General features: G+C 40.1%; 1 protein-coding gene across 1 annotated transcript in view; it reads left to right on the top strand.

The window, feature by feature from the left end:
- Nucleotides 1-15664, top strand: part of sh3rf1 (SH3 domain containing ring finger 1) — a 50094-nt gene that overhangs the window by 26269 nt on the left and 8161 nt on the right. Inside the window, exons 3-7 of the mRNA XM_086282631.1 lie at nucleotides 3343-3618; nucleotides 4114-4209; nucleotides 7860-8165; nucleotides 12427-12537; nucleotides 15523-15650. Of these exons, the coding sequence (XP_086138757.1) occupies nucleotides 3343-3618; nucleotides 4114-4209; nucleotides 7860-8165; nucleotides 12427-12537; nucleotides 15523-15650 (917 nt within the window). The remainder of the gene's footprint in view (nucleotides 1-3342; nucleotides 3619-4113; nucleotides 4210-7859; nucleotides 8166-12426; nucleotides 12538-15522; nucleotides 15651-15664) is intronic.

Below are 15664 nucleotides of genomic sequence, written 5' to 3'. Positions count from 1 at the left end.
ATGAAAAAAAGACGACTTGATTTGACCGTGTGTTGTAGATGGCTGTTCTCTTGGCTGTCTGGCAGTTGAGCTTGAAATCAGGACAGCGCTTTTTCCACAGCAACATTCATCCAGAGATGTACACTTCCCATCCTGCCCCCAGGGAGGGGTTAAAAGCAATAAAGATGAGAATGATTTGTGTGCACTTGTGTGTTTATGTAATGTGTGTGTGTGTGTGTGTGTGTGTGTGAGAGAGACTTTTTTTTTTTTTTATAGCATTCATGTGGTTGACGCTCTTTAGCTCGCCATATGTTCCTGTTAGAAGCTTCTTGTGCTCTCCAGGGTGATGTTTGGTCAGGGTTGATGGTGCTTCTTTATGAAAGTCTCCTGCAGAAACAACAGCACTGTCTCCATGGATTCACACCGGATATTAGCCCCCACCCCCAGTTTAAGACAGTCTTATGCACACTCTTGCATCTAGCTTCCAACAGCTTGTTTCTGGGAGATGATGAACTAAGTGGGTGCATTATAAAATAAATGAACATTTTTCTATACTTGAAATCATTTAACGCTACTCTAGTAGAATAAAAAAAAAATACAAATATGGAAGTAGAAATTGGAATAAGAGTGCCTCCTTTCACCAGGCATGAGGGGGAGATTGAAATCACAAATTGGTGGTAAAGGAAGTACCCCTGATGTGTGTCGCGGGTTTGTTTTCTGCTTTAAAATCATGCCAGGATTGCTTCAGAAGTACTGCGTTTCGTCTGCATCAGGTCCTTTATTTTGAAAGTTGACTGCACGCCTCTCCTGCGTTTGTCTTCCTCTCGGCCTTGTCTTCTTTAAATCTTCTTTAAGTTGTTTTTAAAACTCTCTTCAGAACTGAGAGCTACTTCTGTGTTTGCTCAAATCACGAATGTTATCCTGAGTGGGCACGATCAGCTCTAGTGGACAAATGAATGAAGTTTATTGTTATATTCAGTGAAAAGCTCCATCAAAAAAAAAGAAAGCTGACAAAGCATCCATTGCTAAGGTCCGTTGACCATATTATTAATTTATCTATGCATTTTTTTTAAAAAATGGTCCAGATTGATGGAATTATTTGGAAAATCTGAAATTTACATGGCTTTCAATGAGCCTCTTTCCAGTAGAGTTTTTGTACTTTATTAGCATGTTGAATGACTTTTACTGTGTACAGAAGCAATTGCATAAGAGTGCTGATTTTGGACACTGCGCTACTGCTGAAGGGTTTTTATTGAGTCCTGGCCTCAGTGTACAAACAAGTGGTTACAATTGTCCCAGTTTGAGGGGGACAAGCATTTTATATTTACAATGTAATTATATCCACTTGTTTTTGTATGGCTTGAACCTGTTCTGTCATTTAAAACAAAAATGTCAGAGTTTGCACTTTCATTTGCATTTTCATCACGAAACTCCCTGCCAGGCCTGGGTGGGCTCAAAAGCCCCGTTTCCCCCTGAAAGGAGGCCCAGTTCCAGTGCAGTGTGCAGGGGGCTGCAGCACCGCTCCTCCCCTTTCTCTGTCTCCCACAGGCTAGACCAGCAGAGTCGGAGAGCGATTGGCTCTGTGCTTCAGGCTGGGTGATTCTCTGCAGCAGGGCAATGTCACCCTGGCTCACCATCATGGTTCACTCTGTACTTTTACTCTCCACTGAGGCTTTAAACAGTTCATTAGTTTTTAACAATACTGCAGAGCTCCAAACTCTGCTTTTTTTTAACCCCTCACTCTCTTGTATCTACTTGAGTCTTCATTGCAGGCTCTACTCTGTGTATTTTACACTATCAGTTTTTTCCAGTCTGTTTCATAGCATTTGTGATTCTGATCACTCCAAAGGGAGCAGCATGATAAATGGTGGGGGTTGTCTGGACTGAAGCCTTCCTCATGGACACCCATCCTGAATAGAGAACATTGATGCTTCTCTATCCTCTATGCTGCTTCTCCCCCTTACTTGCTGTCCCTCTTTACTTGGATTGTCATTGCCTGAATGAGCCTTTCAGGACTCTGGTCTAGCAGGCTGAGATTAAAAAAAAAAAGTTCCTCTGCAAGATAAAGCGAGCAGGGCCCTGAGCCTTCTGAAGACGCTCTCTCCTCACAACCAGCCGCGGCCACACTATAAGTGTGAAAAGCACTTGTTGCTTTTCCTAATCTCGATAAACGGGTGAATATATGCGTAGTCCACAAGTTCTGTTTGATCAGGCTTTGATTGCATGCAGATTAATGGTCCTTTAGGAGAGTAGGTTTGTCAAAATTCAATCTTCAACCTTATTTTGAACTTGTTACATCCCTGAATACATTCATGGTAAATGGTAAATGGCCTGTATTTGTATAGCGCTTTTCTAGTCCCTAAGGACCCCAAAGCGCTTTACACAACCTGTCATCCACCCATTCACACACACATTCACACACTGGTGATGGGGCTGAATGCATGCTTGTGAGCTACATGTCCGCCACTGCTACGGTCCTGGTGTGGATTCTGTCCAATTTCCATTTAAAATGTCAGACTTTATTAATTTTTCTTTACCGTTTTTTGTTGTTCCAACTAAAGAAATGTTAAAACTACACAACAGGAAATGTTTTGGAGCATATATGGAATTTCACTATATTGTACAATAACATCCATCCATCTATCCATTTCCTGCTTAAACAGCTGAAAAAGATAAGTAGTCCTAAAGATAAGTAGTAGTCCCACTGGCTCCAGCACTGGGCAGAAGAGACTAAACAACCCGTCTGATTTCAAGTCAGACTTGACAGGATTGGACAGGCATTTTATTTACATGACTTCTCTCAGTTTTCACACCAGGACAATTAAAAAAGCTGTTTCGAATTATAATCATTTAAAATGTTATGTTTTATAACTATTGTGGTTGCTGTCGTGCACATTTTTGGTAAGAAAACAAGATTTAAAGTATTCTGTCTCATAAATGCAAGATGCTTCTAGCATCTACTTAAGAGTCAGTTAAAAATTCACACAAGCCATTATAAATTTAAACTGTGGATAGTCCTTCTGCCACGTTATTCATCATATATACATGTCATTTAGCTTTTTTTATCATGTTTTTTATTATTTATTTTTTGCATTAATAAGTAATGACTTCTCTAGATATCTGCTGGCTGCTGTGGAAGTCCTGAGAAATTGGCCATTGTCATCAGTACACTGACTTGTGTTTGTTGGCTGTTTGCTTTCATATTGATATTGACTCATGAAAACCCTGTCACTCTGCATCTTTGCATCATATAAGTGTGTTGTAGTTTCTCCTACACATGCTTCAGGCACAAAATGATTGAGCTTTATATGCAGCTGTCCACAACTAAGTTTTTCAATCTTTTCTCTCCCCCTCGGTTTTCAGGGCGTACCCCAGCTCCCGTGTGCCAAGGCGCTCTACAACTACGATGGCAAGGAACAAGGAGACCTCAAATTCAGCAAGGGTGACATTATCATCCTGCGTCGACAAGTGGATGAGAACTGGTACCACGGTGAGATGGGTGGAGTCCACGGCTTTTTCCCCACCAACTTTGTCCAAGTTATTAAGCCGCTGCCACAGCCGCCACCTCAGTGCAAAGCTCTCTATGACTTTGAGCTCAAAGATAAAGAGGCCGACAAGGACTGTCTGCCCTTCTCAAAGGTGAGGCGCAGCAGCACTGCAAACCCACACTTCTGCCACATGGTCAGTGTAGTAAAACAAAAATACCTCTCATTACAGTGACACTCTTTCTTCTAAGCTTTCATTTACTCAGGTTTTGTGTGTATGTTGGAATGTCAGGGTTGTTGACGCCCAGAGAAATGGTTTAGATTTTCAGCCAGACTTCTTGATGAACAGCTGTAATTAGGAACGTCTTAACTACAATAATTAAGCAGTTATGTCTGTCCAGCTGTTGGGTCATGGTCTGCTGTTTATTCTTTCATCAGTTTGTGCCACATGAGCAAAAACCTAAACAAGCTTACTAAGTATTTTTCCAAACACAATGACCCCTGTGTTTTTACTCGTGGGCATGTACCGTTTAATAAAACTTTGCACCCACCTCATTATTTCTGTTCAGTGTTTGTTCCTCAAGGATGAGCAACTCTCTTAGTTAGCAGTATCCTTAATGAGTGTTTTCCTGTCTGTCTGGAATTTCAGGACGATATCCTGACTGTGATCCGCAGAGTAGATGAAAACTGGGCCGAGGGAATGCTGGGAGATAAAATTGGAATTTTCCCCATCTCGTATGTTGAGGTAAGACGACTAACGGGACTCTACAGTGTCACCAATCGCTCCAGGAGCAGGTGTCTCACTAAGATCAGTTCCTTTGAACACCTTCCTTATATATCTCACAAAATATGTATGATACTCCGCATCCTTTTGAAATGCTTATGTTTCATTGAACCATTAAAAACGTCTTTGAAGATTTAGACAGTCGCGGTCTCACTGACAGTCTCGTGTAAAAGCTTTAGGAATAATTTAGACTGAATTAAGCAAATCTTTGCCCTTGAAAGATCATTTCATTTTCACTTGAAGAAACTGTTCACGTGAAGATCAAATAGGTGCGACTCGCTCTGCAAATGTCTGCCTCCTCTTAAATATGCACTCATTGACCACTTTATTATGTGCAGCTGGGATTTCCACACACTGGGTTCTGTAGAGTTTGCAGAGAATGATCAGTTTCCCAAATATATAATACGAAATGGAAATCGTGGATCCATCCTGCTTTGTGTCAGATGTTCAGGCTGGTGGTTGTGTTAAGTGTTCAAGATGTTTCATTGGTACATTTTGGATTAGTTATACCTACTGGGCTGAGCTGGTATGTTAGCCCTCTTCAACCTTCTTTTGATAGCAGATGTAAACCATAGGAAGCAAAAAACAAAAGTTTCCTAAATGAAACTGTTCACATTTTTGGATAATTGGATGATGATGTCTACAGCTGCTGACATTTTTTGTTTTTTGAAATTTGACCGCCTCAAGTCACGTTTTGTGGTTTAATTAGAAATCATGCACCTCTGTAGTCAGTATATCTCCAAAACTGGGCAACTCACCAAAATAATCTATATAAATTATTATAGAAACATTATAGATTTAAATGCATTTGGTGGAGACATGGTGTCCATCAATTAGATTGCGGAAGAATCTTGAGGTTAGTCTGTGCAAGTTTTTCAAAGCTGTGACAGTTGTTTTTTTGTTTTTGTTTTGGCATTTTTTTTTTTATTGCTGTTGTATGTTTTCTGTCCTTTTATACTCATATTTTTCTACACTGAGTGGGGGTTTTGCAGAAGCAGAATGCAGTGTTTCCAAGGCTATAAATCATTTTGTATCTTAACAACTGAAACTGCAGAATAGAACATTTTGTTGTCTTCTCCCCTCGATGCTAGGCAGTCGTTTTTCTGGTTTCATAAACAGTGGCAGAATCATAGCAAATGTACAGCGACCTAAAATGTTCTTTGTCTCTGCATAACCAGTGAATATCTAGGTCATAGTTTTTTTTTTCATCGCCTCAGGGGCTTTTTTTGCGTCTTCAGTTGTGCATATGAATTAATCTATAAAGTTGGCCTTATAATTTAATGAGATGAAGGGCTCTCACCTGGTGCTTTGCTCTTAATCCTGCATGTATATTTGTTAATGTGCTGACATGTCAGTGATGAACCTGCACAGGATCTGAGTGTAATGCATAGCTTTTATGTCCTAAGTAGACAGAGCTGCTTGGGGCAACCTGTGACAGCAAGTAAGCACACCCTGTGATTAACTGAACCCTTTTTAGTGTTGCTTCTTTGATTTATACCTCACTGTCAGTCATACATTATGGTGCCTGAAAGGGTTAAAAAGCCTGTGGTTTCATAGCTGGCTTTGAACCATCAACTCTTTCAGACTAAAGCCCCCTGCACAGAAGATGTATCATGAACAGCAGAAATATTATAATTTAGTATTTGTTTGTTCAGTTCAGTTTATTTTAATGTATTAAAAGTCATCCTTAGTCATATTAGTCAAAAAAAAATGTGTGCACAAACCTAATGCTAATTGTGTTGACAAATTTGACTAAAGGTAAAGAGGCTGTCTTCATATTGTAGTGTACTTTAGTGTGTTTTGTAAGGGAAAAATTGTCAAAATTATTGCTTTTTATTATTTTTAGTTTGGTTAAACCACAGACACACATGCCAGGAAGACATTCAGTGACCCCTGCCCTGTAACCCCCAGCCACTGGGGGAAAAATGCTTATTGTTTGCCTACTGGTTGGCGAGAGGTTTGTGGGGGGTGATTTCTGTCACTGAGTAAAATTGGTCACAAAGAAGGTACTGCGCCAAAGTCCTTGTGATTTCTTTGATTGCTGATCACTTTGATTGCTGTGGTCGGTCATAGTTTGTATGGAATATACCGATTTGTCTGCAAATACTGGCTAACTACTCCCTGACTGATAGTAAAACTAAAAGTGCAATTTAAACCAGAACCAGAGAACTGTCTTCTTCAAAGTAAAAATTGCACCCTTTAAAATGTGTTAGCACAAGCTTTCATCCCATGACAGGAAGCAGCCCCAAACAGCTACTCACTAACTGGTCAGGGGATCCGCTTTTTTTTTTTTTTTTTTTTTTTTTTTTTTTAAACTAGCGATCAAAGGTTGCCATGGAGTTGCCAACTGGTCTCTAGGCCTTTGTGACCGAGGCTTTAACTAAGACCTTGTTTTGGTTTTATATAGAAAAAATAATAGTTATCTTAATTTTATTTATATGGCATCTTCACAAAGTCCTTTTACAAAAAAGCAAAACCAGAATACTAAATTCAGATGGGCAGACATCAGGATCAAAAACATACAGAAGTTAAATCGGAGGAAAACATGACAGAGAAAAAAGTCAACACAGATTATCATCATCATCATCATCGTTTATTTATATAGCACTTTAAAAACACACAAGGCTGACTAAAGTGCTGAACAATAGAAACATAATAGATACCATGAGAATAATAAATACGATAAAATAATAAACATAGCAAAAACAATAAAATACAAGTCAGTCAACCACTGGGTCAAAAGCCAGTGAATAAAAATGCGTTTTCAATCCGGATTTAAAAACCAGCACTGATGTCGATTGCCTAATGTGAAGAGGAAGATTATTCCAAAGCTTAGGAGCCACGATCGAGAACGCTCGGTCTCCTCTCAGTTTCAGCCGTGATTTGGGGACTGAGAGCAACAGCTGCTCAGCTGACCGGAGTGAACGAGTGACATAGGGCTTCAGCAAATCAGACAGATACGCAGGTGCCAGACCATTTAAAGATTTAAAAACCAATAAAAGAATCCTAAATTCATTATAATACTAATAACAATGTAAAAGCATTTTTAACACAAAGCTGAACAGCTATTCATAAATGATGCAGGTGAGACGATAGGACTACAAAATATTGCATGAAAGCAAATATGTAAAAATGTGTTTTTAGGAAGTTTGTAAAGAATTTCAAGTGCATAAAAGCTTTTTTGTCTTAGTTAATTATAAGCTTGACAAGCAGCAACCTCTTTTGTGTCTGTAAAGGTGACAGTGCTGACATTGGAGCTTATTCATGTTTTCAAAGCTCTTGGACGCTGATACAGAATCTCTATATTGGTATAAAATTCACTTCTTGTGTTTATGGGTGAATAATTTGAGTTAAATTGAATTGTGTAGACATATGTAAGTTAGACAAATGTGAGACAGAGGACTGAAAATGTGATGTCCAACTTGGGCACGTTCTTTTCCTCACCCTCTCCAGTCAATACATTAAGAGAGACTTCCCATGACAATAAGATTAATTATAGAGAGTGACAGTTTTCGTGATCATTTTAATGCTTCTTCCCCCATCAGTCCTTCATTTTACTTACTTCCAACTCCTCTCTTCATAACCCTGCTGGCTCTCTTCCTCTCTTGTAGTTCAATTCGGCAGCTCGGCAGCTTATAGAGTTGGACAAGCCGTCCGACTCCAGTGGAGACTCCGGGGAAGGGGCCTCCTCAGGGCCTCAGACAAATGGTGCCCACCGGGTAGGGGAGAAGAAGAACAGCAAGAAACGACATTCTTTCACCTCTCTCACCATGTCGCACAAACCCATGCTAGCACCTCCCCCCCAGCGCCACTCCATGGAGATTAGCGGTCCGGTCCTCATCAGCTCCAGCAACCCCACGGCAGCAGCTCGAATCGGAGAGATCAGCGGGGGCCTCTCCTGCAGCGCACCTTCACAGGTATGATGCCATTGGGGAGTGCTGTTGCCTCTGAATGATGCTATACAAAATTTTTTAGATGGGTTGTACGTGCCCAAACATATGTTACACACAGGATTTTTCAGATAGTCAGAGCTGGAGCAAAACCCAGCATTATATAAACAAGGATTATTTTGAGCCATAAGTCATGCAAAGCTTCTCTAACAGAGTTCAAGAATAAGAATTTGCAGTTAGGAATGAGAATGAGAATAATGGGTCTGCTTTAAACACACAGAGTTGAAAAATGTACATTCCTCTTCACTCCATGATTCTGGTTGAGATGAGTCATTTAACCAGCTGACTTGTAAATATCCTGTTCCCTGGTCTGTAATTGCATAACTTGAAAAAAAGAAAAAGAAGGAAAAACAGAAACCAGCTTCAGCTCTTTTTTCCACAAGATATTTATTGCTTTTCAGAGGCTTCACTCTCCTTCTGTCAGCAATTAGGCCGACTTCCCTTTCCCCCCGTCATACCAAACAGGCCATTGCTCCATCTGAGCGTTTGAAATCATGGATGCGTGACTCCACTCATCCACAAAAATGACTCCAGCTTAGCCCTAAAGGTTTCCACACCAACCCTGACATGACGGCAGCTCACAGCTGCCTTGTGGTTGCCAGCCGGCTGTGATTGAGCTCTGACTTGGTGCTGTGCAAGACAAATGTTTTGTGGGTTTAACTTGGCCTGGAGCTGTCCGTTTCTTAAAGTTTGTGCATCTAATAATAAGTAAATGGTATTTGAAAAGAATTCAAATAGTTGTTGCTTATCAAAGGGAAGTAAAGGCTGTTAAATTGTAATGAATTCATTTCAAGTAATTTTATAAATGGTGCTGAACTAATCTAGTTAGTTTTATTAGGGGAAGGTGGATTCCCTGATACTTACTGGTAGTTTAAATTCCTCGGCATAATAGGAAGGGACCTGTTATGCCTTTTCTTATTTTAGTCATTAGCATCCACTATTGCTTATTTAACTGCTACTGAGTCTTAAGCAGCAGGTTTTCCCATCTCATTCTTAGTTTTTGGAAATCGTATCAAAGCAGATGTATCTGTGAAACCTTGGGACGGTGCATGCTTATTGGCTAGGGACTTGTCAGTCACACAGTGACTACCATGCTTTGTCCCGCTTGTTGATAGCAACGAGAACCATAATTTTAAAATTTGTGGCCATGTTGCATTTAGTATCACATAAAACTAATGATAGAAGACATAAACATATCAGGAAAGTGTTTACAAAAGTCACAGATAAGGGAGCCAGTTTGCCTGTAGACTTTATATAACTAGTTCGCTTTTGCGGCAGAGGAGTCGCCTCCTGCTGGCCAGAGATAATTCATGTAGGTTTAAGGCTTTGCTTTTCAGGCCTGTAAGAAATATTCATTTTTAAAGACACTGCATAGCTATAGTGGCTTCTTTCTGACAGAACATGAACTGAGGGGCTTCATCAAGACCCAGCACAAGACAAGTGGAAGGATTATTTTGAACTACAAATTATGCAGTAGTTGAATCCATTAATCAAAATATGGTAGAGTTGGAGGTTAATATAAGGCTTGTAGTTTATTATTATTTTGAGAGAGATTTTGTTGTTCTGGGAGTTGTCTGGGGAGCTTGCAGCTAAAACATTTTTTCTGTTACTTTCTGATTTTTATGTATTTGTTTTCTTCTCCTCTTTTTTTAACGTACTTACTTCATTGTCTGGTTGCTGCAGACTTTCAGAAATGCTACGTTCCAAAACCCCCTATTAAGCTCAATCATTAATCTTTCATCTGCAGTGAGTGTTTATGTGCTGCTTTGTGAGAGGGAGACAAGGCGAGCGCTTGTCTGCAGTAAAGCGGATATTGAGGATCATCCTGTCTTTTTTCTTCTTTTTTTTAAAACTAAAAGCTTTTCATGTAAATATGATTTACGTATCATCAAAGCCGTCTGTCTGTGCAGAAGGCATAATCAGGTTTATAACGACCTTATCCCAGTAATCATTATCATGATATTTCAGGAATAAAAGAACCTGTATATGTCTGCGTAAAGTGATCCCCCCCCCTACTGACAGCAGTGCTAATGATATGTGTGATTTATAGATCTTTGTTTAATAAAAACACGACAGAAAGAGTCCCCAGGCTTTATACGCACAGATTTTGTCTCCTGTCTCCCGTTTACCTTTTCTCATCTCCTCTTCTTCCAATTCCCAAACAATAGACAAAGGTAAGCCAAAGAAAACAGGCCGTGTTTGAAAGCCTTGACTACAAACCCCAAGGGACACGTATTTATTTAATTTAACATAGTGCACCCTCCTTGTATTTTGGCATTTATTCTTTTCAGACAGCCGTTTCACTAACAGTGCCACTTTTGAGTACAGAGTTAGATTTTTCTTGCCCTCCTTACTGAAAAATACACCTTAGGAGGCAGCTCTGTCTTAGGCAGTCATCCATGGAGAGAGACCACAGGCTACAGGGAGATATTGTGTGTCCAACAGTATGGCCTTGTTGCCAGCACACCATCATGACTCATGTGGATGACTGACTGGGAAAGCCGCCTCTCTTTACACGTCCAATGAAATGTCCTGCTGTGCAGTCACCTGATTTTTTTGTTGGCCTGTAAGGTCATGAGGCCAACTTTGTGGTTATAACTGGAATAAAAAGCCACACATGTGCGTCACTGTTTCAGTGAGAGTCATTTACACACAATGTGACAGGCGAGTCACAGGGTAATTTTTCACGTCAGTTTTCTCCCACACATAGACCGTAGACGTGTTTTTATAGAATTTTGTAGTTTTTAATCCGCCTGTTAGAACTACGGCATCTGCATTAGATTTACTAGCGCTCGTTATTGCCTGAATAAAAACTGGCCTTGTGGGGGTGATTATGCTAATAGGCACAGTTGAGCTGTGTGTAGTTACTACAGTGAGTCTCTCTTACCCTAATTAACACAAATGTTTGCCCATTCCTGTTGTTTTTGGCCTTTTGATAAGAAGAAAATGTGTCATATGATTTAGTAAATGAGATTCAACTGAAAGAAAAATGCTTAAAAGTATATTTTTATCATTTTCCTGGTGATTTTTATTAGTAAGACCAAAATCTTTTTGGAGAGCACCAAAATTATTGCGTGCAAGAGAAATCTTGATTGTTGACAATACATCCGTCCACTTCAAGGTCACGGGAGAGTGGAGGGTTGTAGGGTCCTGTCACAAGGCTTATTATCGACAGGCCCCTCACTTCTTTTAAAGTTCAGGCGCTATAAACTCTTTTCACTTTTTCCAGTGAGTCTCTTCTCTTTCCTGTGTTGGACTACAGCTGAAACAGATCTGGATATCTGCTGCTAACTAGATGGAATTTCTAACATGAATCTGGAGGCGGTGAAAACCTGCTTCATGTTGCTCTACGCAGACCTCACAGAGGCTGCACAACAAAAGAAAAACCACCAGCTGCAGTCCAAAGTCATGAATGCAGCTACTCGGAAACCATTCCAGTGGTCAGCGAACTGTTTATTGATATACACTCAGGTGTTTAAACTTATCATTAAGGGTACAGGGGAGGTTTTCCAATGTTGTGTTCATGGCAGAAAGACTGTGAACAAATGGTGCAATGCAACAAAGGACTAATGCAAACTGGTTTCAGGGAGATGGGAAACATCGGGCTACAAGACACAGCCGAAACAAATCCAAGATGATGAGACAGGGGAAGCGAAACTAGAAAAGAGGTCCCAGTGACAGAAACTACCAGTATAAAATGGGAAGTCATAAAACAATTAAATACCTAACACGGAAAGGGAGACGGTGAACACAGGATGAAAAACTGAAGCTCAGCTAATTATCTTATTTAGCTTATTATATTAACTTCTTACATTTTTTTTAAATTTAATATAATATAATTATTATATTTAAACTATATCTATTTATGAATCACAAAAGGAAACAGAACTGAGACAGGAAAGAATAAAATCCTGGAAAAGATAACAGGAGTTAGAAGCTCGAATACAAAACAAAATGACCAAAACAAAGGGCAAACTAAGAAGTAAATATACAGCAATAAACCTAACTAAAATCTAGGGTCAAAAACCCCAGTTGTTGCACAGTTATTTAGCTGTACTGACATCCAAATCTGTGCCATAAACACTCTGTGCTGGGATCAGCGGTGATGCACATATGTCCTCATCCTGTAGGTGTAATTAATCAGAATAGCTGGAGCTCATTTCTATTCTTTGTGTGTGAGGAGTCGTTGCAGTGTTTTTAATGGTCTACATTTGTCTTTTGTTGACAGGTACATATTTGCACAACTGGCCTAATTGTGACCCCGCCTCCTAGCAGTCCTGTTACTACAGCAACCGTCTTCACATTTCCCTCAGAGACGAGCTACACATCCATCCCTGTGGTAAGACTTTAAAAAAAAATTGCTCAAGACAGCATTTGTATGAATTTTAAAGTAAATGTTGATTGTTACTGGGGACTTAAGTGGTCTAATGATCATTGGTTCTCTTGTTGTTGGTTAATTTAGTAGAAAGACATCCACCCACCATAACCTCTTTTTACCCCTCAGCCTGTAAAAGGCTGATAGGGCATTGTTGTCAACCTGCCAGGCGGGCAACGTGGACACCCAAGTTTGTCAATATGACAACTAGAAAACGAAGCAACGTAGGAATTTGAAATTGATGCTATAAGTGCATCTACTAAAAATCTTGGACGACTTTGAATCTCAGTGACCCTGACCTCAAGGTGATAACTGGAGAAGGAAGTCACTCAGGATTTTCACATTCACAACTTAAGTGTATCTACTAAAAATTTCAGTGGCCGGTAGCCTTGATCTCAAGGTCAAAGTGTGAATGCACCGTCAGGCCTACCGGAGCTTAGATGGACTGTATTGCAGGGCTTGTAAAGAGTGGTAGAAGCCCAACATTTAGTACACTTCTTATGTCACTCCAGACTTTCAAAAACAGCATAACATCATCTGGCAATGGCATACATTATACCTAGTTAACTGATCCAGTAATCCCCTGAGGTCTAAGTTATCGTCTCTATCACCTGTAGGATTAAAATGTAGGTTTGCGGTTACCATCAATGAAGACTTAAACCTCAAAGCGTTAAAACGTGTTGCCGATGATTGGCCAGACATCCGTTTATGTCAGGGTCTTTTAGACAAAGTTTTGTTCATCTGTATTCTGTGCCGATAATGGTTTTTACAATTCTACACTTTGCAAACAACTTTTTAACAACACCTATATGTAGAGGGAAAAAGAATGAGTGCAGCTAAAAATGTCAAGAAGTTCCTGCAGCCCACACAAAGCAGCACGTACACTTCCTGTCTGTCTGTGTGTATGCTCTGGCATGTGGAGTTTCTGAATGAGCAGGAATGTGTACACAAAAGGTTGCGCTCTCCGCTTCACTTGGGAACCCAACATGATGTTTTTGTACAGATGATTTCTCCAGCCTGCAGGCAACCTAATTATCTCAGCTCAAGCGTCGGCAGCGAACCGAAACGCACATCGACACTCACACATACACACAGCCCGTACGCACACCGCAGGGCTGTCGGAGTGCCACTCTCCTCCCCCAGTGTGTCATGGAAGCTATTACTCTGCTGTGCAGAACTGCCAGCATTCGGTTTGGGAAGACTCATCTCGCTCCTGGATAGGAGAGTCCTCTTCAGCATCATTCCAACACACTGGGACTTCATCTGGGTTTTTTTTTTTTTTTTTTTTAACAGTTTACGATTTTATAATGATGTGTTGTTTTCTCTTTTTTTTTGATTATTTACTGTGTTTCATTTCCAAAGTTAATTATAAACCCGGATTAACTGACTCCAAAACTACGACTCATGGCAAAGAGAAAACAAAAGGATTCATAACCAAAGTTTGAACACAAATTATAACCGGTTAATGCCAATATATGTTGGTCCTGCCAGGTTAAATTGTTATTAAAAAATATGCCAGCCATAAGTACTAAATATATGCAAGTTAAAAGGACATTTTGTCACCATTTTGGAATGTAGAAAGAATAAAAGGGTTTGGGAAGAGCTCAAAGCGATGTGAAGAGGAAAAAAATAAGATGAAGTTTCACTAGACCCAAAATTAAATCTGTTTGATCTTTATTCAGAAGAACAAATTTCCACTAAAAAGAATATTATGTATTGAAAGATAACAAGAACATCTGTTTGAAAAGCTTCAGGGGCCATTTTTGCTGTTGTAAAAGAATGTCATTTTCCATTTATTTTTTTAAAAGAGAAAAACAAAGCTGTTAAAGACAGATCCTTCTATTCAATTTTGCTTATGTGAAGTTGGGTTTTGTTGGTAGCAGGCTAAGCAGGGTAACACTTTTTGCTTCCTCCTGCTCTTGAGGGGTTCCCAAGCCACATAAAACATTCTAGATCTATCCTAGACCTCCTTCAAATTGAGCATGCCCAATAATCTCCACAGGAAAGCAGCCAGAAAGCATCTTGTTTAGATGCTCCAATGATACCACCAAAGAGATGGAGAACTTGGGCGAGCACTAAAAAGTTTCCTCCTGGACCTGGAAGGGAAGCCTGTTGTCAAGCATCTGGTAGCTGTGATCCATATGGCTCAACTGAGCATATCCTGAATAAATATGTGTTTGCTGTCCTTTGGTTTGCCCATCCATCGTAACATATTTTAAGGTAGAGTGCAATGGAGGCTGGACAGCAGACAAAGGCAGACATCAGATAACAAGTTTATAATTTTCAAACATGAAAAATTAATCTTGTGAATTTTTGACTTCTTTCTAAAATTGTACTTCTGCTTTGTGTGGTGACAGAGGAAGTTGGTGACTTATATTTTAATCCTGTAATCCTAGAAGCACAAAAGACATACAAAGAAAATCCCCTAAAGGCCTCCAGTCAAAAGCTTGAGCCTCTTTTGACCTTAAAGACGTTCACCAAGGGAAAACAAGTGAGTCAAGATGAATCTACTCATGACTGGTTTGAGGGTTGCTCTCAAGTGTGCCAACAGACATGCTTTTCACTTCATATGTTCCCAATTAAATACTGCAATGGATTTAACATCAAGCTATGCGGTATCCTAGCAACAAACAAACAAGCAGAAAAGGAGATCCTCCGTTGCAATGGGACGTCGGGGACGAGACGACGGAGGCTGCCAAACCACTCTCCCTGGTGTTGACAGCTGGAGGGAATAACCCAAATGACAGATGATCTCTCATTCTTCTTCTTCCTTTGTTTCTCATAAACAAACTGGTTTCTGTGCTTATGCAACGTGCAGTCTGTTTGGTTTTTTTCTTCTTCCTGTGGTCCATTCTGCTTTTTTTCCTGATCTTTCTGATTCAAACTGAGAGGAAATAAGTGACATAGTGAAAAATAATGTGATTTTTTTTTTTTTCCTTTCCTCTATAGGATGCTCTCCCACCACCCCCACCGCCTCCCCCCCAGTCCTCCGTCGGTGGAGCTGCATATTCGCTGGCTGCCGGACAGAGACCCTCCCCCAGCATAAGCGACCAAAGTGGGAGACAAAGACCCACAGTGTGAGTAATAAAAA

Source organism: Aulonocara sp. 'chitande type north' Nkhata Bay, linkage group LG23, assembly GCF_057382095.1.
Source record: "Aulonocara sp. 'chitande type north' Nkhata Bay isolate Kocher_YH1m ecotype deep benthic linkage group LG23, A_spYH_male_GT1.1, whole genome shotgun sequence".
NCBI lineage: Eukaryota > Metazoa > Chordata > Actinopteri > Cichliformes > Cichlidae > Aulonocara > Aulonocara sp. 'chitande type north' Nkhata Bay.
The sequence above is the reverse complement of the archived record's forward strand: the minus strand, read 5'-3'. Positions and strand labels throughout refer to the sequence as shown.